The sequence below is a fragment of the Panthera uncia genome (genome assembly GCF_023721935.1).
Source record: "Panthera uncia isolate 11264 chromosome B2 unlocalized genomic scaffold, Puncia_PCG_1.0 HiC_scaffold_24, whole genome shotgun sequence".
Classification (NCBI taxonomy): domain Eukaryota; kingdom Metazoa; phylum Chordata; class Mammalia; order Carnivora; family Felidae; genus Panthera; species Panthera uncia.
This window is the reverse complement of record NW_026057580.1, coordinates 45,221,962-45,248,817: the sequence shown is the minus strand read 5'-3', so window position 1 is coordinate 45,248,817 and position 26,856 is coordinate 45,221,962. Positions and strand designations below refer to the sequence as shown.

The window sequence follows — 26,856 nt, the reverse complement described above, 5'->3', positions numbered from 1 at the left end:
ATAGATTTACTAATAAACTACAAAACAGGCATGCCTAGAGAGTTCATGATCTCTCTTAGAGGAGAAAAAGGAGGTGGCAGGGAGGCAGAAGCTGGAGAACGTTCGTGTTAGCCACGAGGGCTCAGGACGGCTCTGTCCTGCCTGGGTGAATGACAGTGTGGCTGGAGGTGGATACCGAAGAGGAAGGCACAGGAAAGGATTCCACCAGCCACCTGCACACATGCGCCTTCATCAACTGGGTATTTGTCATTTCAGGAATGCAAATCTATTGTATTTCTCCTGAGTATATCATTCAGTGAAGATTTAGCTGTTCACATCATTTTCAGGAAAACTGGAGCTGGCTCCCTGCACCCCCATTTCTGTGCACACAGAGCTGCTGTATTGACTGAGACTGAAAAAAATCTGAGTTAGCTTCAGCAGTAGCCACCCATGCATTCAACAGTTTCCTCAGGAAAAGCTCACGGTGGCTCTTCTTGATACCCTCTGCTAAATCCCAATCTGTGAAAATATTTGAAGGCTGCGCACAGCAGCTGGAGGAAAGAATGAATCACCCACACACCAGAGCTCACGAGGGCTCCCTGCTGAACTACCAGCTGTGGGGAAAGCAGCCAGCCAGGGAAGGTACCATTTAGGACTCAGTGTTCTAGATGGGCTCAAAAAGAATTAAAATTTAACCCATTCCAGAGCACCAAAGGATTATTTTAGGTCATGGGACCAGATGCTACACTTTCATTACATTTCCTGATGCCCCTAATTTTGGCTAAGAATTGAAATAGTTGTTAAGATTCTCTTAGACTCTCTCACACATCTAATTGCAAGCTGCAGATATGAAATGTCTCCAGAATCTTTTCCTGCTGCCTTTTTAAGTCCCCCTTAGACACCCATCCGATATTGTTGAATTCAAACACATTTCTACCACAAGAATTAAAAAGTACTTAAGTATATGTTTATTCTACTCGGTATCAATGCCACACACACACACACACACACACACACACAAACACAATGTTTCGATACTTAATAAGTTAAAACATTCCATGTTTTAATAGTTAATAACAAGGACATAAATGATCATTTCCTGAGTTAACAGTGCAATGTAAAATTTAATCTGTATTGCTAATAAGACATTTTACAGCATAGAAATGTGATCAAAATGATCATTTACTTTATCATGTCATAAAACACCAGAGTTTACTGTAGTACAGTGATACACTTTAAATGGTAAGGAAGTCTGTGACTCATCACAAAAGACACCTGTATGTACTTGTTGCCATGGTCGATTCCAGGTCAAATATCAATAGCAAAATAAGTTATGGTACAAAATAAAGTCAACAAGTTGCCTCTACTGAAGGAACATTTGATTTCATTGAAGAAACTGAAACCTGGATTCTAGTTAACCTTTTAGTTAGTATGTACAAAAATGTTCTCTTAAAAAATACTAAGTAATCACAAATTTAGACAAAACAGTTGAATAAAGGACAATGACAGCTCTTCATTATGCTGTAAAACTATGGATCTCCTCTTTGGAAAAGTTCCTATCATGCAGCAACCTGGAAAACAAAGAAAAAGTACATGTTTCTTTGGCAAAATGTTTAAAAATAAAGAAGATCAAAGTTGACCGTCATAACCATAGTATTTTTTCATTTTCCCCGCTTAGTATGCACTTTCTCTTCAAATATCTAGTCAGTGTTCAAATTTTCAACTGTCTCATAAATGCCATAATTCTAAGGTTTGTTTAATGCCAACTAAAATCTACTCAGTGTGATTAGCTGATGTCTTTTAGGTATCTTTCGATCTGCGAGATCCCTTCCATCTCTCTCTCTCTTCATCCTGTGATTTGTTTGTTGACAAAACCAGATTTTTAGGTCTTGCGCCACCCAGAGTCTCCATTTTGCTGCATCTCTGTGGTATACATTAATAATATGTTGCTGTGTCTCTTATTTCCCACATTTTAATAATTGGATCTCGAGGCTTGATCAGATACGGGTTCAATTCTTTTTGACAAGACTATCTCTTAGGTAGTGTTCTTCCATCAGGAGGCTCATCATACCTGGTTGCCTCTCTTTTTGGATGCTAACAACCATTGGGGATCTACGTATACACCCATTAGTTCATGAGGGACTGAAGTTGGTGATACTCCTGTAACTCTTTCTTCATTTATCAGCTGAGGAATTCTATAGAGAAAAATGAACATCTGCTAATTTATTATGTAGTTGCCCAGTGGCACACCTCACAGAAAAGGCAGACTAAATGCTTCCCCTGCCCTTTATTCACCAGTTTTCAAAGTAAGGAGTTGATCCCGCAGCACTCTATCCTCATTCTCCCAAACTGAACAAGACAAGCAGAAATGTTGCTAAAGTATAATTCAATTTGGAAAACAGTATAGAGACTGAAATCTTAGAAGTAGCTCTGTTTAAAATGCTGCTGAAACTAGAGAAGGCCAAATACCATATGATTTCACTCATGTGGAATTCAAGAAGGAAAACAAAGAAAAAAGAAACCAAAAAAAAAAAAAAAAAAGAAAAAAAGAAAGACTCTTAAATACAGAGAACAAACTGATGGCTGCCAGAGGGGGGCAGGGAGGGGGGTGGATGGGTGAAACAGGTTGAGCACTGAGTAATGTACAGAAATGTTGAATCATAGTGTATGCCTGAAACTAATATAACACTGTATGTTAATTATACTTCAGTAAAAAAGAAGAAAACAAAGTCGAAAATAAAAACATTTATTTAGTACTTGCTATATATGTAGTCACTGTGCTATGCACTTCACATTCCTAAGTATTATAATTTATTCCCTTGTACAGGTGAGTGCACTAAAGCTTAGAAAGGTTAAGTATTTGGTTCTAGGACACGTGACTTGTGATCATAGATGCTTACAAGTGGCAGAGCTGGGATTCAAACTCAAATTAGCGGCTTCTAGGCATACACACATATTCAGACAAAGTAAGGGTGTGAGCAGGAGTCATGGGGCCAACTCTGTGCAATGGTTAAGCCTCTCACTGTTTGGACTCACCTACCTTTCTAGCCACACTTTCTGTCCCTGCCTGGCCACACCAGGCTAGTCTTCTGCATACCTGCCCCTTAATGGGTTTGCTTGTTCCTCGGCCCATCCAACCCTTCCCCGCTTCCTGTGACTGGCAACATTTTGGCTGTCACTCAAACAACAGGTCTTTCTGACCATGCAGCAACTCTCCCTCCAATACACCAGCCCAGGTGTAACTTGCCTCTTCCTGAATTTCCTTAACACTTGGTTTCCACCTCTAGTAAGAGGGTTTATGATATTCAGAGTCGTATTTTAGTTATTAATGCACGCATTTGCTTCCACCACTAGACAGTGTGGGCCTCAATACCAGAGCCTGTTTTATTCATCTGTGCCACAAACACAGTGGGGATTTGGTAGATGAAAGTACCTTTACTGAGCAAGTGATTATCTTGCTCTTTATATCACAATAAAATCAGTTTCTGAGTCTTTCTCTTATCATATCATACAAACCTAATGAATTTTCACCAAATATGGAGACTGTGTTTGAAATGGTTATACTTCTGTAGCAGACATGAGATTCATTTTGGAGGGCCTGAAGGAGTGAGAATCGCCCCCAAAGGAGTCATTTTTCAGGACAGCAAAACCTATGATCTAATAAGAGACCCACGTAAATGTCAAGTAAGAGACACAAGACATTCATTAAGATGATCGAGACGAGGAAATCAAAGAAACAGGAGTCCTAAATTACAAGTCACAGGGCAGAGGCTATGAACTGCCAAGTACAGGCATGTTCAGAGATACTGTGGATTCAGCTTGCAGACCACTGCAATAAAGTAAATATCAAAATAGGGCGAGTCAAATGAATTGTTTTGTTTTCCAATGCATAGCAAAGTTCTATTTACACTACAGTCTATTCAGTGTGCAACAGCATTGTGTCTAAAAAACAATGTACATACCTTAATTAAAAAAATACTTCACTGCTAAAAAAAAATGCTAACCATCGTCTGGGCTCTCAGCAAGTTGCAATCACTGATCACAGATCACCATAACACACGTGAGAATAATGAAAAAGAGTGAAATACTGTGACAATTACCAAAATGTGACACAGAAACACTGTTGGCAGGACAGCAACAATGGACTTGTGTGATGCAGGGTTGCCACAATCTGCAGTATGTAACAAAAATGCAGTATGTGTGAAGCACAGTAAGTAGAGAGAAATAAAAAAAAGGTATGTCTGTACTATTTGAATTAAGCTACATCTCACAAGGCAATTCTGTACAGCATGTTCAACTGTGAGCAAAAGCAGGGATCCATACATGACCAGTGATCCCCCTGAGCAATTCCTGGCAAGCCAGCTAGCAGCATGGAAAGATTAGCTCTGAGGTAAAGCTGAGAAAATAAAGCTGTAGAGATTACATTCAATTTTATAAATGCAGAAGTACTAGGATCTTGGCTATCTTCTATTCAATTACACATAGACTGAGGCTCCGGAATGCAAGGAAGTGGGTATGCAAATGAAGAGCCTGCAAATAGCCCATTGTTCAAGGGAGAGAACAACACACTTCTAATAGGAGGCTGTACCAGGGATTCTTCCTCAGTCAGTTAATTGGGCTAAATGGCCTTAAAGACACAGTCTCTTTCAATGCTGAAGAGTTTATGATTCACATCATTTAAAATGATAATTAAACTGCAGTCTGCTATGAAGTAAGCATTAAGATACATCTAAAATAGCAGTGTCAGGGCGCCTGGGTGGCTCAGTCGGTTAAGCGGTTAAGCGTCCAACTTCGGCTCAGGACATGATCTTGGGGCTTCGGAGTTCGAGCCCCGCGTCGGGCTCTGTGCTGACGGCCTGGAGCCTGGAGCCTGGAGCCTCTTTCGGATTCTGGGTCTCCCTCTCTCTGCCCCTTCCCCAGCTCACACTCTGTCTTTCTTTCTCTCAAGAAAAATAAACATTAAAAAAAATTTTTTTTAAATAGCAGTGTCAACAAAGTAAAAGAATGTAGCCTTTAGCCTTTTTCTTTCTGAAAAACTATTTTACTTCAAATCATACTGTTAGTCTTCACTATAAATTTAATAGTTTTATTTCAGCTTTGAAAGATTAAAAGTTTAAACAGTAATTTTTTAAAAAATTTGAAGTTGAGAGTGCTTATACAAAAGAACATTTTTTCTGAAGGTATTACAATCCAGAAATAAAATTCAATTTAATTAAAATACTTTTTTATGAAGAAAGAGGTAAAGGAATAGAAGAAATATTTGAGGCAACTGTTTCTCTCCCAATTCCTTACTCCAAGACTCAAACTCTAGTCTTTATTCTTCACTGATCCAAATGACAGCATAGTTTTAATTGATACACTCCATTATTATTTTGAAAAGTTGCACCAAATATTTCAATGGCAGAGTCATCTTTATATTTTACTTATTCAAAAGTACCTCCTGTGGCTTAAAAAGACTCTTCTAATATGTGAATTGACGTATGTGAACGTTTCCTCCAGGGAATGAAAATTAAGTGACTATTGATTACTCATTTCATTAATTGCCTTTCTAAAAAGAATAAAATTATTTAACTTGGACTTCTCTTAAAAAAAAAAAAAAAAAATACTTTTTTAAATGCAACATAGAGAGAAACATTTCTCAATGCATGTACTGAGGTCAATATGTTTCTTAATTAAAATTAAAAATGGTGAGAGAGAAAAGTAACCAGAAAATGTGAGGTTTAGTCATATCTCAAACAAGGAAAAACAGGGTAGTTGAGGCAGTCATATTTTAAAATCACCTATACACCCAACAGTGCCTACATAAATAATGAAATATTTTAAAGTGTCATTTTAGATTTAAATCAGAGCCAGGTGAATTTCGAGTAAGATGAACACTACCATTGATGCTTCGCCATCCAGTGTCAACTTGGAGTCTTAGCTTATTTATGTTCTAGTCTCTCCTTTTGTCTTGACGTCTGGCTTTCAATCCCTGTATTATTTACTAGCTTTTGCCTAACTGCAGAGAATGAAGAAAGGTGGAAAGCTGCAACGAGATGAACAATGCTTATTAATTATGTCCCAGATAAGAAAAGTGGCACCATGTATCCACACTGCCAGTCATTAGCAATGATCATCATCCACATCTAACTCTATGCATAATCCTGGCCTCCAACCTCTCACCTGCATGAAGGTTAAAAACTACTATTTTCTTAGGCTGTAACCGACTACTGTAGTGCAGGTTTGTATGAATGGGAAGAACAGAGCTAAGTCGATTGCTTCTTACGGAAGATTTTCATTTCACAGTGTTGGGCATTCTTTTCCGTACCACATTGCTACTCACCGTATTCCTTGTTCTGTAAATGGGGTTGGTCCACAGATGAGGACTTTGGATTTGTCTGAACTTCTTTTCAAAAATTCAGAAAGAAGAGCTGGTGAAATGTGTCCCCATTTGCCATTCCATTCAGAAGTGGGTGCTGAGAGAACAAATTCAACATCAAATCTGGAGGAAAGAGACATTTTTTTAAGTCTATTATTTGAACATATTATTAGCATGTTTTAAGTTCATGAAAACATTTTCTTTTTTTCCCCTTGAGAACAACTGAATACCTAAACTGTAGTGTATGAAGTGTATAAATTGATACACTTGCTAGAAAAGCACTAGAACAGATGATAAGCAAAAGTTTAACAAAAACATATAGGTAAATCCATATTTACTAAGGGTTAACTTTTGCTACGAATAAGAAGAGTGATCTGGTGTTATTTACTGAACTCACTAGAAAGAGAGTTCCAAGGGATCTCAAAGCACTCCACATTTCTATTCATAATCTGCCTGTATAAATCACAGAACAGAGCAATTACCATTGGCATGTGCGTTTTAATCTCTGACCCAAACCTCTCCAAGGAGTTCCAGACCCAAGAGCCTACTGGATTCATTTCTTGCTGTCTTCAACATCAACTTATGATCTCCCTATCCCACACCCGAGGTTATCTTTGTGAACGGTGCCATGGTCCACTTGGTTGCAAAAGCCAGGAGCTTGGGATTCATCCAGGAGACCTTTCTCTGCCTCACCTGCCATAAGCATATCCTCACCAAGTCCTGGCTCCTAACTGTGTCTACTTGGCTCAGTCTTCACGTGCTGCCCATCCTCTTCCTGAAATGCTTCTACTAAGCAAACCGCCCCCCCCTTTCAGTTCTTAGCTCAAGCATCATTTCCAAAGGGGGAAGCACTGCAGCCCACAGTGCTCTGTTGTATGTGTTGTAGGAATGCTTTCCTTTCCCTTTTCTTTGCAGCCCTTACTTCAGCCTGTAAATATGTGGTGATCAAGATGATTATCCTATTAATGTCTACCTTGCCCGCTACATCATAAGCTCCATGAGAGCAAGGATCACACTCTGGCTGTCACTGCATCCCTAGTGGCCAACACACAGGAGGCATTCAGATACTAAGAAACGAAACACATGAAAGAAAAAAAAAAATGGGTACAGAATTAAAATGAGAGATAAGAACATCAAACCAAATCTCACAACGTACTCCAGACCATTTCTTCCCACAGCTCTGTGATCTGTTAAGTGAATTGCTGGTAAAGAATCACAGTAAATTAAAAATGTTATGTTGTACCTGGTCTCCATTGTAGCAAACACAATTCATTCTTAACCATTTTTAGCAGATCAAATGACTTTCTACATTTCCTAGTGAATAACTGAGATGCTTTCTCAAGACGAGCAGAAATAAATCATACGTTAACATCAATCTTAAGAAAAAGTAGAAGCGAACAGTTTCTCTTGTGAGGGGGCCCAGGGAGCCAAATGTCAGAACAGAAACAAGACGTGGCCGGTGCCGCTGCCCTCACGTCGCTGTGCGACAGCTTAGGTAAGGTGCCTGCAAACTGACTGGCACAGAGCAGCACAGGCCAACGCTGAGTGTCTGCAGGGGCTCGGAGAACCAGTCCAGGCTCTCACCCAGACCCAGGCCTCTTGGTCTTATTTGTTCATTTGCAGAATGAGATGGGAAAACTATATCATCTCTGTTCTAATATTCTGATTTTATATTTAAAAACCCTACAGAATTATGTTCTATTTCTTACCTTTAAGGTCCCCATGTGGTTTTAGCAGCAATCTATTCTACTCTGTACAAAACAGCTTCCCCAAATACTTTCTTTCACTAACTTATTTTTCGTTGCTGGCATTTAAAATTTAAAATAGTTTTAGATAATTCCAGAATGTACTATTTGTACACTGTTCTGGGTTTGGCTTGAGGTAAGTGTGCAAAAATACTTGAAGGAATAAAGAAACTTATTTACAAAGAAGCCATATTGGCTAAAAAACAAACAAACAAACAAACAAACAAACAAAAAAACCAAAAATGTGCCTGGAAGAACAAAGTCATATGCTGGCATCTATGAAATCACATTAAAAAATGTACGTGAATTCATAAGTGCATTTTTCTGAGAAGATCCATAGCCTTTCATCATCAAAGCAGATCATCAAAGGAGACCCAAAAGCAACTGCAGAACCATTATGTTAAGACATTTCCAATTATACACAGACAACTGGATAAAAGATTGCAATTACCTGGTTAAATTAAAAATAAAAACTTGTCTCCTCTGGCTCTATTTCCAACAAGTTGGTCACTGGAATAAAACTGCTAAGATCTATAAATTAATACTGGTGTCCCTCTCACCTAATTTTCCTTTACTGAGATATTTAAAAGAAAAAAAAAAAAAGCCTAGTCATTGGCATACCTTCTGCAGGCATCTACTAAAGGGTGATAAATAACTGAGATCCTTACATAAAGGGTGTAACCTTCCCATGCATTTCGTATTTATTCACACAGCGGTCCCTTGGCCATAATTTTTGGGCACTTAATGGAAAAAACACACAGCCACATGGATATAATTTTTAGGGATATTGTGAAGAGGATGCTCTCCTGCTTAGCCGCTACAGGATTAGAAGAGCTTAAAGTGGGATAGGAGCAATACCAAATTAAGACTCAGGAATATTTTAAAGAAGCATTCCTTTTTATCATATTAAGATACAGATGATTACTATGGAATCCTCTCTTCTGGGTTATTATGAATAAGGGCCAATTTGCTGTATGCAACAATTATAGCCGTGAGGCATAAGAGTAAATGTTCTGAAACTCTTTTCTGCCCTGTGATCTCAACATGCAGGAAAGGACTAGAACTCTTGAGAAGGTTACCTGAAAATAAATTTAGATAATCTATTAAGTGCAAACAAAGCAAAATAAAAAGAGAGCAAGTGGGCGAGAGAAAGTAGACCTGCTTCTGGTAAATACCTATGTGGTCTAAATGTCAAAGGAAGTAAACAAGCTGGTGAAAATAATTACTATTTTTTTTCAATATATGAAGTTTATTGTCAAATTGGTTTCCATACAACACCCAGTGCTCATCCCAAAAGGTGCCCTCCTCAATACCCATCACCTCCCCTCCCCTCCCTCCCACTCCCCATCAACCCTCAGTTTGTTCTCAGTTTTTAAGAGTCTCTTATGCTTTGGCTCTCTTCCACTCTAACCTCTTTTTTTTTCCCTTCCCCTCCCCTATGGGTTTCTGTTAAGTTTCTCAGGATCCACATAAGAGTGAAACCATATGGTAAGTGTCTTTCTCTGTATGGCTTATTTCACTTAGCATAACACCCTCCAGTTCCATCCACGTTGCTACAAAGGGCCATATTTCATTCTTTCTCATTGCCACGTAGTACTCCATTGTGTATATAAACCACAATTTCTTTATCCATTCATCAGTTGATGGACATTTAGGCTCTATCCATAATTTGGCTATTGTTGAGAGTGCTGCTATAAACATTGGGGTACAAGTGTCCCTATGCATCAGTACTCCTGTATTCCTTGGGTAAATTCCTAGCAGTGCTATTGCTGGGTCATAGGGTAGGTCTATTTTTAATTTTCTGAGGAACCTCCACACTGTTTTCCAGAGTGGCTGCACCAATTTGCATTCCCACCAACAGTGCAAGAGGGTTCCCGTTTCTCCACATCCTCTCCAGCATCTATAGTCTCCTGATTTGTTCATTTTGGCCACTCTGACTGGCGTGAGGTGATATCTGAGTGTGGTTTTGATTTGTATTCCCCTGATAAGGAGCGATGTTGAGCATCTTTTCATGTGCCTGGTTGGCCATCTGGATGTCTTCTTTAGAGAAGTATCTATTCATGTTGAAAATAATCATTTTAAAGTAGACTGATAATGATCCAAGATGAAAAGTCTTGAAATACAAATGTATGCATTCAATCTAAAATGACTGCAGAGCCTGCAGTCATCAACAACTGATTCCCTCCCCCTCCGGCCAATCAGCTTCCAAAATGTACCTCCTTCACATTTCTTACACATATCTCCTGCCTTCCTATTTTTACTGCCACAACTCTGCAATAGGCCTTTATATCTCTCGACTAAAATACTGCTCTAATATCCTTAGCCCTAATCTATCTGACACATCATGGCTATATTAGTTCTTCTAAAAACCCAGAACCCATCTTACAACTTTCTTCTCAGAAAACTTCTGTGATTAGTCACTGCCTAGAGAAGGGTATTTCAGGGTATTTGGAGCCCCAGCTTTTCCTGATTTCCCTAGATAAAGAAAAATACTAGATCATAAGGTATTTGTCTTTCTCTGACTGACTTACTTTGCTTAGCATTAAACTCTCTAGCTCCATCCATGTTATTGCAAATGGCAAGATTTCATTTTTTGATGGATGAACAATACCACATGATTTCACTCATATGTGGAACTTAAGAAACAAAACAAACACACAAAAAGAGAGAGAGAAACCGAGAAGCCTCTCTTAACTATAGAGAACAAACTGGTGGTTACCAGAGGGGAGGTGGGTGGGAAGATGGGTGAAACAGGTGAAGGGGATTAAGAGCCCACCCATCACAACGAGCACTGAGTAACGTACAGAATTCCTGAATCACTATATTGTATACCTGTATTAACCATACTGGAATCAAAATAAAAACCAATAAAAAAGAGAAAAATACTAGAAACAACAGGAAAACTAGTTATTTGCTCATAGGGTAATAATTCACAAAATAAACAGGCAGGGGTTAAAATTTGATAAAATATACATATTACAGAGACATTTCTCAAAATGAATCTGATGAAACACTAGTGTTCTTCCAGATGTGAATGGTAATCCATGAGAGAAGGCTAACCTCTCAAATGAGTTTGGGACTACTGGGTTAAGAAAAGTTAAATAGATTTCTTCAGAATTTCTCAAAACCTTGAATATGCTAACTTCACAACAAATCTTCAAGAAGGTAATATAGTACACATTCTGTCTCAGACTTATTTAATCACAGAGCCCTTTGGTCAGGGGAACACATGGACATTTAAAAAAACACATTCCAAGAAACACACCATTTGAGGAACATCTGGGAGGAAGAAAGTCCCTTATGGGTCCATATTAGGGGCCCACATATTTGAGTACATCACAGGCTGGAGAAAAAGAAAGGGGTTCAGGCACATTTCCAATGTACTTGTGCCTCTGAGATCATCGGCATCTGCTATCTCAATTAGACTGAAACATCGCTAGTCTTAATGCTGACACCAGGGTACAGAAACATAGTCATTATCTACAGACCCTGTCAGTAATAAAGGGAGATGTGCTTCCCAGGTTGCCGGAACTTCCCATGTACTAAGTGTAATACAGGAATTACACTTAAGGTCTTCCATTGCCAGATTTTAACTACCCTGTTTCGTTGACTGTAAAATAAGAGGATTAGAAGTGATCACCACTAAGATTCCTTCTAATATGGATATAATTAATGGTTTTATTTTCACAAAGTTATTTCACATTGTTTTCCTTTCCACACACAGTTCAACATAATTGGACTCAACATACTGGCCCTCTTGGTTTTTTGCTTATAAAAAATCCTATTATACAAATTTCTTTTCCTGTTCACAGAAATGCTAATTGCTCCCCAAAGCCCAGACCTTCCTCTATGAAGGTTTGACATCCCCACCCTCACAAAAACAGAATCACTCCTCCTCCTAGACTTCTAGAACATATGACTCATTCCTCTCAAGACTTTACACTTACTGCCGAACTTGAGAACTTCACCACCACTTGGGGATTCTTACTCATTTTGTATCTTTCCCCAACATTAAGCACATTTTGCAAAGAGTGAGCACACAAGTGACTGAAGTGATGTGCCTGGTCCACCGGTGCCCATAATGGGGTACACAATCCCCTGTCCTTGTGCTGCTTGGAATCCCTTTCTCTTTCGCCTTCCCTTATGCCCTAAACATTAACCTCATCCTTTCTAAAGGAAAAATAACGACACTAACATATCAAGTGTGGGGAGTACAATATTCTGTGCTTGGTAATTTACCTTTCTCGAGGCTATTTGTCAAAATGTATCAATAGCCTTGGTATTCTGTGACCTGATGATTCTTCTGATGAATTTTTATCCTGCATATGGAGGTACAAAGCAGCTTGTAATCACTATGCCAAACAGCAGGGGACTGGTTAAATAAGTCATGGTATGGTTACATGACTGCATATAGTGCAGCTATTAAAAATCATGGTAACGTGCCAGTTTTCCCAACTGGCACTACTGGAATTTGGGGCCGGTTATTTGTTGTGGGAGATTGTTGTGTGTATGCAGTATGTTGCAGCATTCCTGGACTCTACCAACTAGATGCCCTCCGTTGTGATGATAAAAAATGTTTTCAGACATAAATGTCCCCTAAAGTCATTGGAACAGGGTGGAGAGGCAGACTGAGGTGGCAGACAAAAACTGGTTTAAAATATTTGACACACAGGGGCGCCTGGGTGACTCAGTCAGTTGGGCGTCCGACTTCGGCTCAGGTCATGATCTCACAGTCCGTGAGTTTGAGCCCCGCGTCGGGCTCCGTGCTGACAGCTCGGAGCCTGGAGCCTGCTTCTGATTCTGTCTCCCTCTCTCTGACTCTCCCCCTTTCATGCTCTGTCTCTCTCTGTCTCAAAAATAAATAAACATTAAAATATTCGACACACAGAATGTGCATAATATACTAAGTAGAAAATGTAGTTATAAAAAGTTTAATCAGTATGTCTACATTATTTAAAAATTTTTTTCTAATGTTTTTTAATTTATTTTTGACAGAGAGAAAGAGAGAGAGAATGTCAAGCAGGGGAGGGGCAGAGAGACAGAAACACAGAATCTGAAGCAGGCTCTAGGCTCTGAGTTGTCAGCACAGAGCCCAACATGGAGCTTGAACTCATGAACTGCGAAATCATGATCTGAGCTGAAGTCGTTTGCTTAACTGAGTGAACTACTCAGGAGCCCTAAGACTACATTATTTAAAAAACAAAATAAAAAGATGAGTGTGTATAAGTGCACACATGTGTGTGTCAGAGAGCAAGACAAGGAGATAGCTTTATTAAAAGAAGGTTATTTTCTCCAAAAATGACTGCTTTGAAGGGGAAGGGAAAATAAATACCTGTTAAATTTATATATTACAGGGGTGCCTGGGTAGCTCAGTTGGTTGAGCGTCCGACTTCGGCTCAGGTCATGATCTTGTGGTTCATGAGTTTGAGCCCTGCGTCAGGCTCTGTGTTGACGGCTCAGAGCCTGGAGCCTGCTTCGGATTCTGTGCCTCCCTCTCTCTCTGCCCCAACCCACTCACATTCTGTCTCTGTCTCTCTCAAAAATAAACATTAAAAAAAATTTATATATTACAAAATGTTGTCCAGAGGTCAATCTCAATGTCAAGCTATCCTGCCCCTCAAAAATCATTTTGCAAAAGCTAAGAATTCACAGAGCTAGGGCATTCTACTGGGATGGGACCTCATGCATAACACTGTTCAGAGGTCAAGAGACAGATGAACGAAATTTAATTTGGATCCCAGTTTACATAGTAATTAACTATAGCTACTACCACACATTTTTGCCTTCTGTTTCCTCTCAAATTTCTTAAGAAAAATAAATGTGTGAGATTTTGCTAGATTTGAAATGTTGTGAATGGAGTCCTAACTACTGGACATATTTGGATAAAATTCAAGTAAGCTGTTTTCTATTCAAATTTTATATTTAATGACATGGAAACTTGACTGAAATAGAAACATCCCATAAAAGTACTTACAGTGTACCTGTGTTTTGCAATTCTATTAAGTTTAGCAATGTGGGTAAATGAAGAGATACATTCCCTGGATTGTATGAGAAAATAAGCCAACATAGTATCTTGTTCACTGTTGTGCCCCTGTGTAGAGAGGCACATAGCAGAGCTCACATTTATTTAATGAATGAATGAATGTTACAAATACGCTAATTATGGGCTAGGCACCTACACAAACTGTCTCACTGACCCCTGTAGCCAAATAATTCTATGATGTAGGTAATTGATATCCTTATTTCTACAAGCGGAAAAACTGAGGCTCAGTCAGATCAAATAACTTGCCCAAGGTCACAAGGTTAGTAAGGTCCCATTATGCAATGATTTTTCTAAGAATTTCATCTGTTAATATTATCTAGATAAACTTGGAGGACAAGCATAGCATGCTTGCTGAAAATCAGAGTATTAGATCATATCTTAGCCTCAATATCCATCCTATCTGTCCCTTCTTGTTCCACAAGGACTGAGTGGAAGGCTGAGACCTAATCCTACAGAGTAAGGTATTTCACTTGCTTTAACTACAAAATTTAGAAGGATTTTTAAAAAGATACTTACAACCCAATAATTATTTTAATATGTTCAGGTGTCACATTTTGTCATCAGAAACTTTATTACTAAAATTAGGAGTGATACAGGAAAGTCAAGATGTAGGAAAGGATGGTTTAATACATAAAAGATGCCCTTAAATACTAACTAAAATACAGATGTGACTAATTAAAATAACCTTATATTAAATCTGAGTTTTTACTTTCCTTTTTTGTATGGGACTCAACAATAGTGCTAAAAACCCATCAATAAGCCTTTAAGGTTGGGTTTCTCATAAAGCCTCAGAATATGGTAACATTCCTGGTAAACATTCCATACAAGCATGGCCTTTTTGTTTTCCAGTGAGGGCATGACACGAGTCTCCAGGGAGCGGCAATCATACAACACTAGAAGTCCGTGCCAACAGAGTGCCTCAAGCAAGGACAATTATGTCTCCAAGAAGAAGGAGGAGGTTAGCGAGTAGAGAGAGCGAGCACCCAGGAGCACGAGGGGAGGGCAAGAAGAGAAACAGAAGGAGAAGAGGGAGGATAAAGGTAGGCCAGAAGTCAGAGCGCCATCACTTCTCTCAGCAAGCTGGAGAGTCCACTCACCTGGTGAGTGCTGTTAGAGCCAGGCATCCAGATATGAAAAAAAAGGGGCCTTTCCTCACCCTCAGTATTCCAGCCTATGCAATCCACCAACCCAAATTATGTAGACCAAAACAAACAGAATGAAACAAAAGAAAACACACTTTATGTTCAGAGGCTGTCAACACATTTCTTTTTACCAAGTACTTCTTAAATCAAGTTTAGCTCCTACTGAAAGTCTAAAAGTACAATGTCTGTTCATGAAAATAATAGCAAATGGATCCTCTCGTACAAGGGAACTATGTTCAAAAATAACTTTGTCAAAACGCTGCCAGAAACATTTTTTTTAAAATAACCCTACAGTTAAAAAGCTTAGCAATGCTGTTTAAATTCTTTTAAATGTTTGATCAGGAAAACAGGAGCTCAGTTAATGCAGAAATGAAACGCATGTACGTAGAGTTCTTCTAAGCCACAATTCAAATATCTGAGGTAGGGCTTCGGTTTCCAAAGCAGTTACACAATCTTCTCCAATCCTCACATTAGCCTTATGAAGTAAGTAGGAAAGATGTCATTATTTCATTTGGAAGATAAAGAGACAGGCCCACAGAGCTAAGTAATTTTTGAGTAAGGTCCAAGCTGGTGAAGGGTAGAATGAAAACCAGAATTTAGGCTTTAGGCTTTGTGGTACATGCCTAACTTTCCACTTTCAAAAGTGTGAAAAAGATGCTTGAAAACCTAGGAATTTGTATTTCTTTAAATCATGCTCTAAACTGTTGTACGGCTACCTAAATACAAATACTTTTAAGTTTATGGCTTAAGTATGTAAGAAGACTCAATACTTCAAGGATAAAGTGAGTCAGGTCATCTTTAATTTGTGAACGTTATTTATGAAGAGAGAGAGGGGAAGAGGATGGAAGACAGGAGGGAGGAAAAACAAAAGGTGGCCATTCATTCCCACAGCAAGGATGTTTGGAAAGTAGTCACAAGAAACAGAGTCCCAGAACAGCTGAGTTGTTGACATCTTTAACTCGAACTTTCAAAAAGCCTGGAATTTTATCTGTCCTGTACAATCTTAAACATACTTACTTCAGATATTTTGTGTGAAGTCCTTATGAAGTCCTGAATTTCTTAAACATGGCTTTGGATGACTACAGATATGCTTTACAAAGTATGACAGCTCCTCCAATTCACTCTTCCAAACAATACCTTCAGAATTTCCTGCTGCTTTTAACTCTCTTTAGGGGAGATAGGGCATATGCCCATTTCAACTATCTAATTTCAGCTGACTGTGCTAGGGCTTCCTTCAATGAAACAGATTCCCATGCTTTCTCATTCTACCAGAGTTCAGCCTGGCTCGAACTTTTTTCTATTGCCTATGCCAGCATTCCCCAAGGTGCGTACTGAGGACCACCAGTATTAACAGCTATTAATGACTTAATGTAGACAAACAAAAATGAAGAAAATCTTAACTGAACATACATAAGGAAGACCCCCTCTGAAAAGTCACAAAGGCTCTAAGAAATCTTATAGTAAGGAAATATATTTATTTTTGCTTGATCCATCTTATCACATTTATTTGATTTGCACCCACTATAGCAAGAAAATCTTGAATCATCAAATTGGCTATACTAGATCATTTTCAGTGAAACTCAACTCAGAATAAGTAACACGTTAAAACATAACGTCCAGTATATATTTTACCAATACATATATGATGTTGTATTAATCTTACCGAACAGTATTTCTTTGGGGGAGGGGTATTAACATTACTTGCATTGAGGGAATTATTGATTAGTTTATTTTTTCTTTGACGGGGCTTCCTGGCTAATTAAACACTCCAATCAAAGGAGATAAGGCCTAGACTGACTATACATTTTTGAATATTTAAGTGCAGAGCTAACACCGGTTTAATACCTTTTATCTTTAAATGCTAATTTCTCCAACTGGCTTCTCCAAATTATATCATCCTCTGTTTTATTGAAGAACATCAGCTTCACTTTCCTTAAAAGAAAAAACAACAACAACTCAAAAAGAACTATTTCAGTTACATTTAAAATATGCATGAATGGAAAAGTCTAAACGTAAAGTGGCATGAATGTTTTTTTAGTGCCAATTAGGTAACCCAAAGTATCAAAAATAAAAGAATCAAGTTAGTAAAACAGCTAGGACTAGAAGACGTAGGGTAAGGAAATGATAAATGAGGAAATGAGAATACGTCTATTAAGGTCCACTGAGCAATTAATTTAGAATACCTTACACTAATCTAATAGCCTCATAAAGGATAGTAATTAAAGATAAAGTTACATACCTGAGACTGGGTATGTTAGTCAAAGCATAATTCAGTATTTTAACCATTGGTGTGAAGCCTGTTCCAGCTGCCAATAAAAAGAGATCTTCTAATTCTTGGAACTGGAATATTTTAAAACTGCCCTCAGGATTGCTTACGGAAACAAAATCTCCTAAACAATGAAATATAAACTAAATCAGAAGAAAAAAAAATCAGGGAAACTGACGTTAGCCTAGCTAAATTTAGAACACTGAGGAGTAACAGGATGAATTCATAACTTTCAGACTACATCTTAGTCTTTAAGGTATGTAAGGAGTTTGGGGAATACTCATTAAGCCCCCAAGTATGTCTGGATTATATCCTTATAACCAAATTGATAATGAGGTTTTATTACACTCATTTCCCAACATTATTTTCCCAAACCATCTGCAGTCTCGATTTTACAAACTACTGACAAGCACTTAAGTACAAATTCTCAGTAAAGGACTGATTGCTAAACTAAATTATAAGCACCTCAAAAGCAGTGTCTATGTATACCTGTCTTACACGGTACAAGGTGGAGAATATATACTCACTGCTTACATATGGATTCTTAGCCATAGCAATAAAACTAGTAGGAGAGAAAATGGAAATAGAAAAGTATTCTAAAATCTTACGTTAGTAAATGTGCTAACTTCACCTTCATGAAATCTTTGAAAAACCTATTAAAACAACAGCTGTTCTGAATTGAACGCCTATAAAAACAAAGCAAGATCAGAAACTGTACTTAGAGCATGCTACTTCTCAATCTAGAATAAAAATATTTGAGCAAAACATTTTCTGTAGTGCATTTTTATATAACCACTATGTACCACTCATATAAGAGAACTGCCTTTAAGACATTTCAGAAATTTTCAATGTAATTTTAAAAATAGAAAAGTTAAACATGTTTTAAAAACAATTTCAAATAATTTGCTTTATTTCTTTAAATGCTTGGATGTTCATAATTTTTCCTTCTTGTCCACAGCAGGATAGTAAGGATCTTGCAGTAACTGATGAATTAAGTATCAGAAGGTAACAGAAGCTCCCCGTTATAGTTCAAAAGGACCATAAGATCAGAACATCTTCAGGAAAAAGTCAGCTGGTTGTTTACTAAAGATGCCTCACAGAATGACATTAACTTGATAACTTCTGTCAACAGTCCAGTCCTTCAACGTCATAAAACTAGACTCAGGCAAGATACCTGATTTTAATCAAGTTCACAAGATGTTAAAAGTATACCGGCCAGAACAGAATTGATTTACAAAAGGCTATCTGTACCTAGTGACCTGAACATCACACACCCCTTCCAGGGCATCTCATTCTCAGTATCAGAACACTTGGAAAGCCAACATAATCATATAAGAGTTGCTTGGTGAACATGGAGTTGAAACAAAGACGTGGATAATTTTATAGCGTAGCTCATTTAAGCCATGACGAGGCTTTCATGAGTTATCACTATCATGCCAGTGTGTCCCTCCAAGGGACACAGGTATTGGGGCCATGTCTAGCTCCCTTGGATGAAACTGAAAAAACACTCATCTTATTCTTTGGGCTTTCCCTTTCATGCTCTAGGCTAAATCTCCACCCTGATCTGTTCACACAATCTCTATGAAAAGGTTATAATAACACTGGTTCAGTTTCCACATGCTGTCTATAATCACATGTCAGGCTACCACAAAATGATAGTCACCTTCACTAGATTTGCAGGGATCCCAAGATTCTTTAGGTTCTGATTCATATTCAATATTTTGATCTTTGTAACCAAAGAGGACTAATCATATCCATTATGTAGAGACTGGCTTAACTTCCAGAAAGCAACAAATTTTCTTTATTTCCAAATTTTAATGACCTATCTCACTGGCACCTCAATGTTACTGCTAATGCTATGTTAAAAACAGGAAGGGCACTTTTACTGTCAAACAAAAGGCAGTGAAAAGTTGAAGGTACAGAAAAAGGAATAGAAACAGGAATACGGGTCTTGAAATCACAATAGATTTCATCATAGTCTTTTTATTAATTCTTTCAAAGTACACTTATTGAGAGCCTGTTATGTGCCAATTGCCATGCTGAGGTATAGGAACTATAAAGATAAGGAAGACAATCTTTACCCTCAAACTCAAAGTTTTGTAAAGAAGGAATATTATTTATTCTTATCTGAGAACTATGAACAAAGTGTTAGTTACTGAGGGGTTCACGAGAAGGGCGGCTTCATAAAAGAAGTGGTATTTTGTTTGGGTCTTTAAAAAAAAAAGGTACCTGACAGGTAGAGGAAGGACTGATGGGTGTCCTACGTGAGGCAACTGCATGTACCTATGAATGAGGGTGACAAGCTTGTGGAACTCTGAGTAGTATAAGTACTTTGTATTTATACAAGTAGTTACATGAGAGATGCAGCTGGAGGGATCATGAAAGTCTTTATAGGCCATGCAGAGGACTTAACCGTTAAGTAATGGACACCCGTCAGACATCTCAAAGCTGCAGAGAAACATGATTAAATTTCTCCTCAGGGCATCTTGGAAATGCAAATAAACAGAAACAGAAGGACTCCATTAGAGGTGACTGAGAGCAGTTAGAGGTCATGAGAAGGATGATGAAGGCTTGATCCGAGAAGGTGGCAGAAGGGAAGGAAAAGAAAAGATTAAAAAGCCATTCGGAGGTAGATTCACTGGACCTTAGTGGCAGACTAGATCGGGAGGGAGAAAATGGGAAGATTCAAGGATAACTCAAGCCTCTCGATGGTGTCAAAAATGAACTGTGATGCTATAAATAATAAAGATGAGGAATATGGGAGTAAGGGTAGATTAGGTGGGACAAAGAGAACATGACTTTGGTCTCAGGCAAGTTGAGTCTGAGATATTTGATAGACTCCCACATGGAGATAACCAGAGGATAAGTATAACACGGGCTCTTATCTAGAACAGAAATGAGGTTTAAAAAAAGAATACGAACCAATCTGAAGCTGATCAAGCTCTGGTGTGAAGAGTCCAGCAGGATAGATTTTGATCAAAAAGTAGATGTATTTATTGTTGAGAAGAACTGGTTCCTTGAACTCTGAGAGTAAGGAATCAGATACAGGTGTATATGGCTTCACAATTTCAGTACCTAGAAAAAGTCATGACACAGAAATTCAATTTTAAAAATCTCAAAAGCCCTGAATAAAGACAAAACATACAAATATTATGATGCTATCACTACATATTGCAAACTGTACATCTAATATGTATATTATTCTAACTATATGTTCTCCCTAGAGATGCACACACATACTACTATATACAGAGAACATGTAGTTAGAATCATACACATTAGATGTATACACACACACACACACACACACACACACACACACACACCCCTGAAGCCTATGCATGCTGAAATAAACTTAACAAATCAATATTTTACCCATCATATAAACAATGTACATTTATTATGTGCAGTATGATAGGGACTCATGGTAATAAATGTAGACATCCATCTATTCCATCAGCATATAAACTTTGTAATGGGCCACAAAAAAAAAAAAAAGACATCAAAAGTTTACACAGAGGTGTAAGAAGGTACTTACATAACAATTTTAATTATGCACCAAATTTTTAACAATGGTTACAGATGGCCATTGGGATTATTGGGTTAAGAAAGGGAAGAATTTCACTTTTTACTTTATACATTGTGAGCTGTTTTAATTTTTTAATATATATTGCTTTGGCAACTGAAAGAAAAAATGTTAATCCAACTACTTCCAACAATATACTATTAAAAAACACGAATCTAATAAGAATTTGTGTTATATTTTAGCTAGCCAAATTCCAAAGAAAGAGGAGCCCCCACACATTTTTAAGACCAAAATTTTATACATGGCTCCTTGACATCTAAAAATTGATCCACCCGTAAAATTATAATACATCGACAATGACCACACTGGGAAGACAGCAGCTACTGACTGACAGCCTGGCACTGGTGATGGTGAGGAGGGAAACTTAATAGTGCTGTGGGAACCTACTGTACCTACCAACCCCCGGCTGGCAGTCTGCTAGACTGACTGCAGGGAAGACTAACTGACATGAGAATGTGACCTTCTGCAGCTTCAAAAGGCCAAGAAAATGTTAGAAGGATAAGAAGGGTGTTTGAAATGAGTAAATGAAGTAACTTTAGGATGAAAATGAAGGAGAAAGAATTCAAGTAAGGACTATCTTTATAGAACTTCTTATACTGGCAGCACATGTAAGGAAATCATTTCTAATCATCACTCATTTTCAGTTTTACACATTCAACTTCCGAAATGACACAACCATATGTGGTTACTAAGAGATACTGGGATGTGTTTCTAGTGGCTGTCTCCCTGAAGGACCACTTAGGCACTCCCTCCCCTCTTTCCCTTAGTGTTCTCAGTAATAAATAACAGTGCTGGTGGAGCTCTCTCTCTGACCGGCAGTTTCTTCGCTCCCTACAGTGATACAGCAGGGCTGCGGCTCCAACACGCAGGAACGCTGCATCTACGAACCTAGAACCTGGCTATTAATCAGTCAGCTGCCAGAAGCATTTATTAATAACCTAAATGGTTACTTCCTAAAAGGATTAGTACTGATTTGCAACTGCTAATAAGGAAAGAAACGGTTTCCCCAAAACCTTTATTTACCTTACCTGTAATAGTTAACTTGAGGTAAACATGTTGCCCAACTGGCACCTGAAGATGAGTGCTTGGTGGCAGCATCAGGCAGAAAAGCTTCGTATCATGAGTAACGCCTTCCTTGGAAATTAACCGGCACTTTCTGTAGTATAAACCTAGAAAGTGATTCATTTTCTCTCATTGATAAATAAATTAAATAAAGTAACACTAGACTAAGTGAAAGCACAGATTCAGCTTCTATACTTAGGAAAGCTCAAATTTCACTAAAATGCCTACATGCTTTAAAAATTCATCAGGGGCCCCTGGGTGGCTCAGTCGGTTGAGTGTCTGACTTCGGCTCTGGTCATGATCTCACGGTTCGTTAAGTTTGAGCCCCATGATGGACTCTGCTGACAGCTAGCTCAGAGCCTGGAGCCTGTTTCGGATTCTGTGTCTCCCTCTCTCTCTGCCCCTCCCCCACTCACACTCTGTCTCTCTCTCTCAAAAATAAACATTAACAATAAATAAATAAATAAATATTCATCAGTAGTTTGAATATCTGAAAGTTGGAAATTTTTTCATTTTATTCTCTGAGATATCTATTTTTAAAACTGTAAATACCTCTGTAGTTTGAAAAATGACTTCACTAAGTCTTATTTCCTCATATCTGTAATTGTAACATATTAAAAGCATTACATTCTAAGAAATTAAAGCCTAATTTATTTCTTCTTAAATTCATTTTAATAATTTCATCTTTTAAGCCTTATATTCACAGCTATATAATTAAATTACAGATGTGAAAAATATTTGATAATCAACAAATCTACATTCTAAAGTCTTTTCTTACCAAATGGTTTTGAAATTCAAAGTATTTAAGGTTTAACAATATCAGTACTATTAAATAATTTGGAAATATTTCTTTGATAAACACAGGAAAAATATACATTCTATTTCTCTATGTTTATGTATATATGTATATAAATTATATAATTTTAACTGTTAAGAAATGATTACAGCAAAACTCTTATATATAAGGGTGTAAGTTTTCATTATTCAAAAAATTAATTTAAGAGAAAAATGAAAATTCCCAGTTTGTGGTACTAATGTATAAACAAATAAAAAGAAACAAAGTATTTCTATAAATTTTGAAAATATTTGAAATTAATATCCCAAGCTCAGGAAATATGATCTGTACATAAAACAAACTAATATCATTTAAGTTAGAAGAACTTGTTATTGGAATTCTGGAAGCATTAACATTTTCACTTACAAAATTCTTTTTTGGACATAAATAGTACACCAGACAGACTGATGATGCTGGTTTGTTTTGTTATTTCCTCTCTTATAAAACAGCATTTACAGAGATGGAAAGGAATTAACTCTGATAATTTCTTATCCTAATTATTCTCTCACCTTTTTTTTTTTTTACACCTAAAAATATTTAAGTAGGTACAGATTTACTCAAGATTTTAGGGGGTGAAGGCCCAACACCTAATAATCAATAGTGAGGAAAACTGAAATTCACTTATAATCCTAAGAAATCATTTTGGCCACAGTATCATCCAATTTCTCGTGTTCCCTTGTCCCTGTGGGCCCTAAAGACCCCAGTCACTAAATCTTTCCACTTGCTTCCATGGTAGCTCAGCACGCACATAAGTTTCGAGTATAGCACTGCACACCAAAACCAAGGGGCACTCTTCGAGTCACCTCATTCTAGTGCCAGGGCATAGCTTGGACCAGACTACAGCTAAAGGAATCACTGTAAAGTTATCCTAGAGCACCTAATCCAGTATTCAACTGACAAAGAATCAATGGACATAGGCTTACCCACAAGGAGAAATGCAGGTTCAAGTGATCTCCTTGTCCCTTCCTTTCTGGGACTCAGAGTGAGAATACAATCAGAGATCCATGTACTATATGTCTAAACATTTAAAAGTTATAAATCACATGAATGACTGTTAAATAATGTCCTAGCAGGTGAGGTTCAAATTCAGGATTCTTGAATTTCTCGGAGTTCCATGCAGGAAGATGGCAGAGGATGAGAGCTGCACCCCCACTGACTAGCTATGGCCTGCCCCCCTTCTCCTCTCACCCCCCCCCCCACCCTGTCTGACACTGAGTGGAGCTTTATGTGGGTGTGGATACACATCCCCTATGTTTAAGCTCATCTACTTGCTTTCCTCATAAATAGCCTTGGCCACTCCTTGAATGCAATTGGATCTGAGAACACGTGAGCATGAATTCTGGGTTCCAGATGCTCAGAGTGCAGTGTTGAAGGAAAGAGGGTGAACAGTAGGTGGACATTTCTTGGCCCTGCACACTTCTCATCCTATGGGAGGGGTGTGACTGGAAGAGAGCCACTGGGGAGTTTTCCAAGTCTGGAGTCCAGGGCGAGTGCCTGTCTTGCCTAGGCCTAAGGGCCTTAGTGCTATCTTATAATGAAATGTAATCATGCCCTTCTGAAAACTTTACTGATGGATGAAAAGGTTCATCCTCTGATGACAATGCCAACTCTAGTGTCTGCCAGAAAAGATGTGCTACAGGAAGTATGCATCTCTTTGATTATATTTAAAACACAACAAAACCCTGGGTTACAGTAATTTACTGACACTTCTTGTTAGAGTTCATAGAGTATTCTTGCTATTTAACACCAACGAAATAATTTCAACATCTTGCCTATAAGTCTGCTATAATTTCAAAGAACATCCAGATTCTAAAAATTTCAGAAACATTTAAGGAAGCTTTTATCTTTTAATTATACTGAAGAGAGAGACAGCATAGACAGATGGCCCTGAAACATAGGAGGAAAAAAGACTATGAAGCAGATGTGCTGACTAGTTCAGTCTGCACAATGCCATCATTTAAGTGTCAGGTTTTTGGCTTCGTGAGCATAAATAATTAGACAAGAAAATGAGAAACTGAAGTAAATATAAGATGGTGAAACAAAAGCATGAGACAGAAAAATTTCCATCCCAAACACCTCACTTCTTTTAATAACACACATATGATATCACTCAGGGTAATACTGAAATACTAAGGCCAATATGATAATTTGGGCATACTCTTTCCTTCTGGTTGAAAAGAAACATGAAAAACACGTTTCTTCTGTTCTTCTAAAGAAAAGAATTTCACAGATGAAGTCTTCAGTGGGAGAAGGAGCAGAGAGAGAACCCTGGTTTACGAGTTCACACTGCCATCAATCTGGTCTTCGACTCCTACTCCAACTTAGCATACTTTTAAAGCACCTATCCACTCTTATTTTCCCTACTGGAAACAGAGGCTTGTAGAAGGTAAATAGCTTGTGCAAGGTCACAGAGCAGCTGGAGAAGATGTGGAAAGAGGCAAGAAGTTATTAATGAGTTTCTTACCCCAGTTCATAAGCTTTGTTCAAAAAGTGTGAGAACCACTGTTCAACACTAGCTTATGGCTCTTTAGTGCCTTCCTCCCCATTCTAACTATGTCAGTACAAGCACAAATTTATAGATTATCCTTCTACCTTTACAAGTTCCTACTATATAACGTACAAATTAAGGAATCAGTTCAGCAAGTCAAGATTCATCCCACATACATCTCTTTTTGAATATCCCCATTCTCTTCTGTTTTGATCGATGATACTTCTTCTTAGCACTCATTACTACTGTCAATCACCTAAATGTCATTTACTTACCTCCTAATTTGCTATCTATCTTTACTCATCGATTCCTCCCAGATCTTCCTGAACAACATAGGGCAATCAGTTAGTGGGACTACATACTTAAAAATGTAGTCTTGGGGGAAAAAAACAACCCAAAACATACTAACATCTATAATACTTAAAAATATATGTACGTACTAAATATGTCCATACAGGAAAAAAACCACAACTTACAGCCATTCAATCCAACAGACATTTCACTTAGAATCTGTCACAGTTCATACTGTACGGGCCTTGCTAGCCATCTGTGCCAAGACAGTAACCTTGACGAGCAGTGAACCTCGATAAGCAGTGAACCTGACTGCACGAATGATGTTTAGAACACTTCAGTATAAACTATTTTCAAGCACTGTACAAATGTATAACATTTTGACTACTGATAAAATAATTCAAACTTATGAAGTCATTAGAATATCTTCCTATACTGAAGAAATAACAAATTTGAGTTATACTACTTTTATTTTCTTTTTTAAGCTTATCTATTTATAAAATAGAAAGAGATAGAGAAAGAGAAAGAGAAAGAGAAAGAGAAAGAGAAAGAGAAAGAGAAAGAGAGAGAGAGAATGCCAGGCAGGCACGGGGCTTGATGTCACGGCCTCATGAGATCATGACCTGAGCCAAAATCAAGAGTCGTACACTTAACCAACTGAACCACCCAGGTGCCCTGAGTTATATTACTTTTAAAAGAGTTACATAACTGCATTTATTTTGTTGTTTTTAAAAAAATTATTTAGGCTTTTCACTAATTTTGATAAAACTTGCACGTAATCTCTAGTAGTACAGTTTTAATATCCTCGCCCAAACCATTCTTGTATATATGAATAAGAATACATTCACAACCTGTCTTCCAACGCTAAGGATGACAGTTATCTGTGGGCATACATCTGTCTCTTCATATACTGGGATAAAACACAATGAAGCAGAATGCTCAAAAACTGAGAATTTTCATACATAATTGGTAATTTAGTAATATCAAACTGACAATAAAACACAGATTCCTCTTTGTCTTAGCTGTTAAAAAAAAATATTCCTAAAGTTATACTAAGATGT

At 37.8% G+C, this 26,856-nt stretch overlaps 1 protein-coding gene across 5 annotated transcripts in view; it reads right to left on the bottom strand.

The window, feature by feature from the left end:
* Positions 1–1,021: 1,021 nt before the first annotated feature.
* Positions 1,022–26,856, bottom strand: part of LOC125938669 (cytochrome b5 reductase 4) — a 99,229-nt gene continuing 73,394 nt past the window's right edge. The window contains exons 11-17 of one of the 5 annotated variants that reach the window (XM_049653958.1): positions 22,148–22,288; positions 20,456–20,608; positions 17,507–17,657; positions 17,113–17,199; positions 6,302–6,460; positions 2,051–2,174; positions 1,022–1,550 (exon numbers count right to left, since the gene is read on the bottom strand). In XM_049653958.1, the coding sequence (XP_049509915.1) occupies positions 1,539–1,550; positions 2,051–2,174; positions 6,302–6,460; positions 17,113–17,199; positions 17,507–17,657; positions 20,456–20,608; positions 22,148–22,288 (827 nt within the window). In that variant the 3' untranslated portion in view covers positions 1,022–1,538. Of the gene's footprint in view, positions 1,551–2,044; positions 2,175–5,605; positions 6,005–6,301; positions 6,461–17,112; positions 17,200–17,506; positions 17,658–20,455; positions 20,609–22,147; positions 22,289–26,856 lie in introns of those variants that run through there. The other 4 variants (XM_049653961.1, XM_049653960.1, XM_049653959.1 and 1 more) reach the window with 4 other exon arrangements.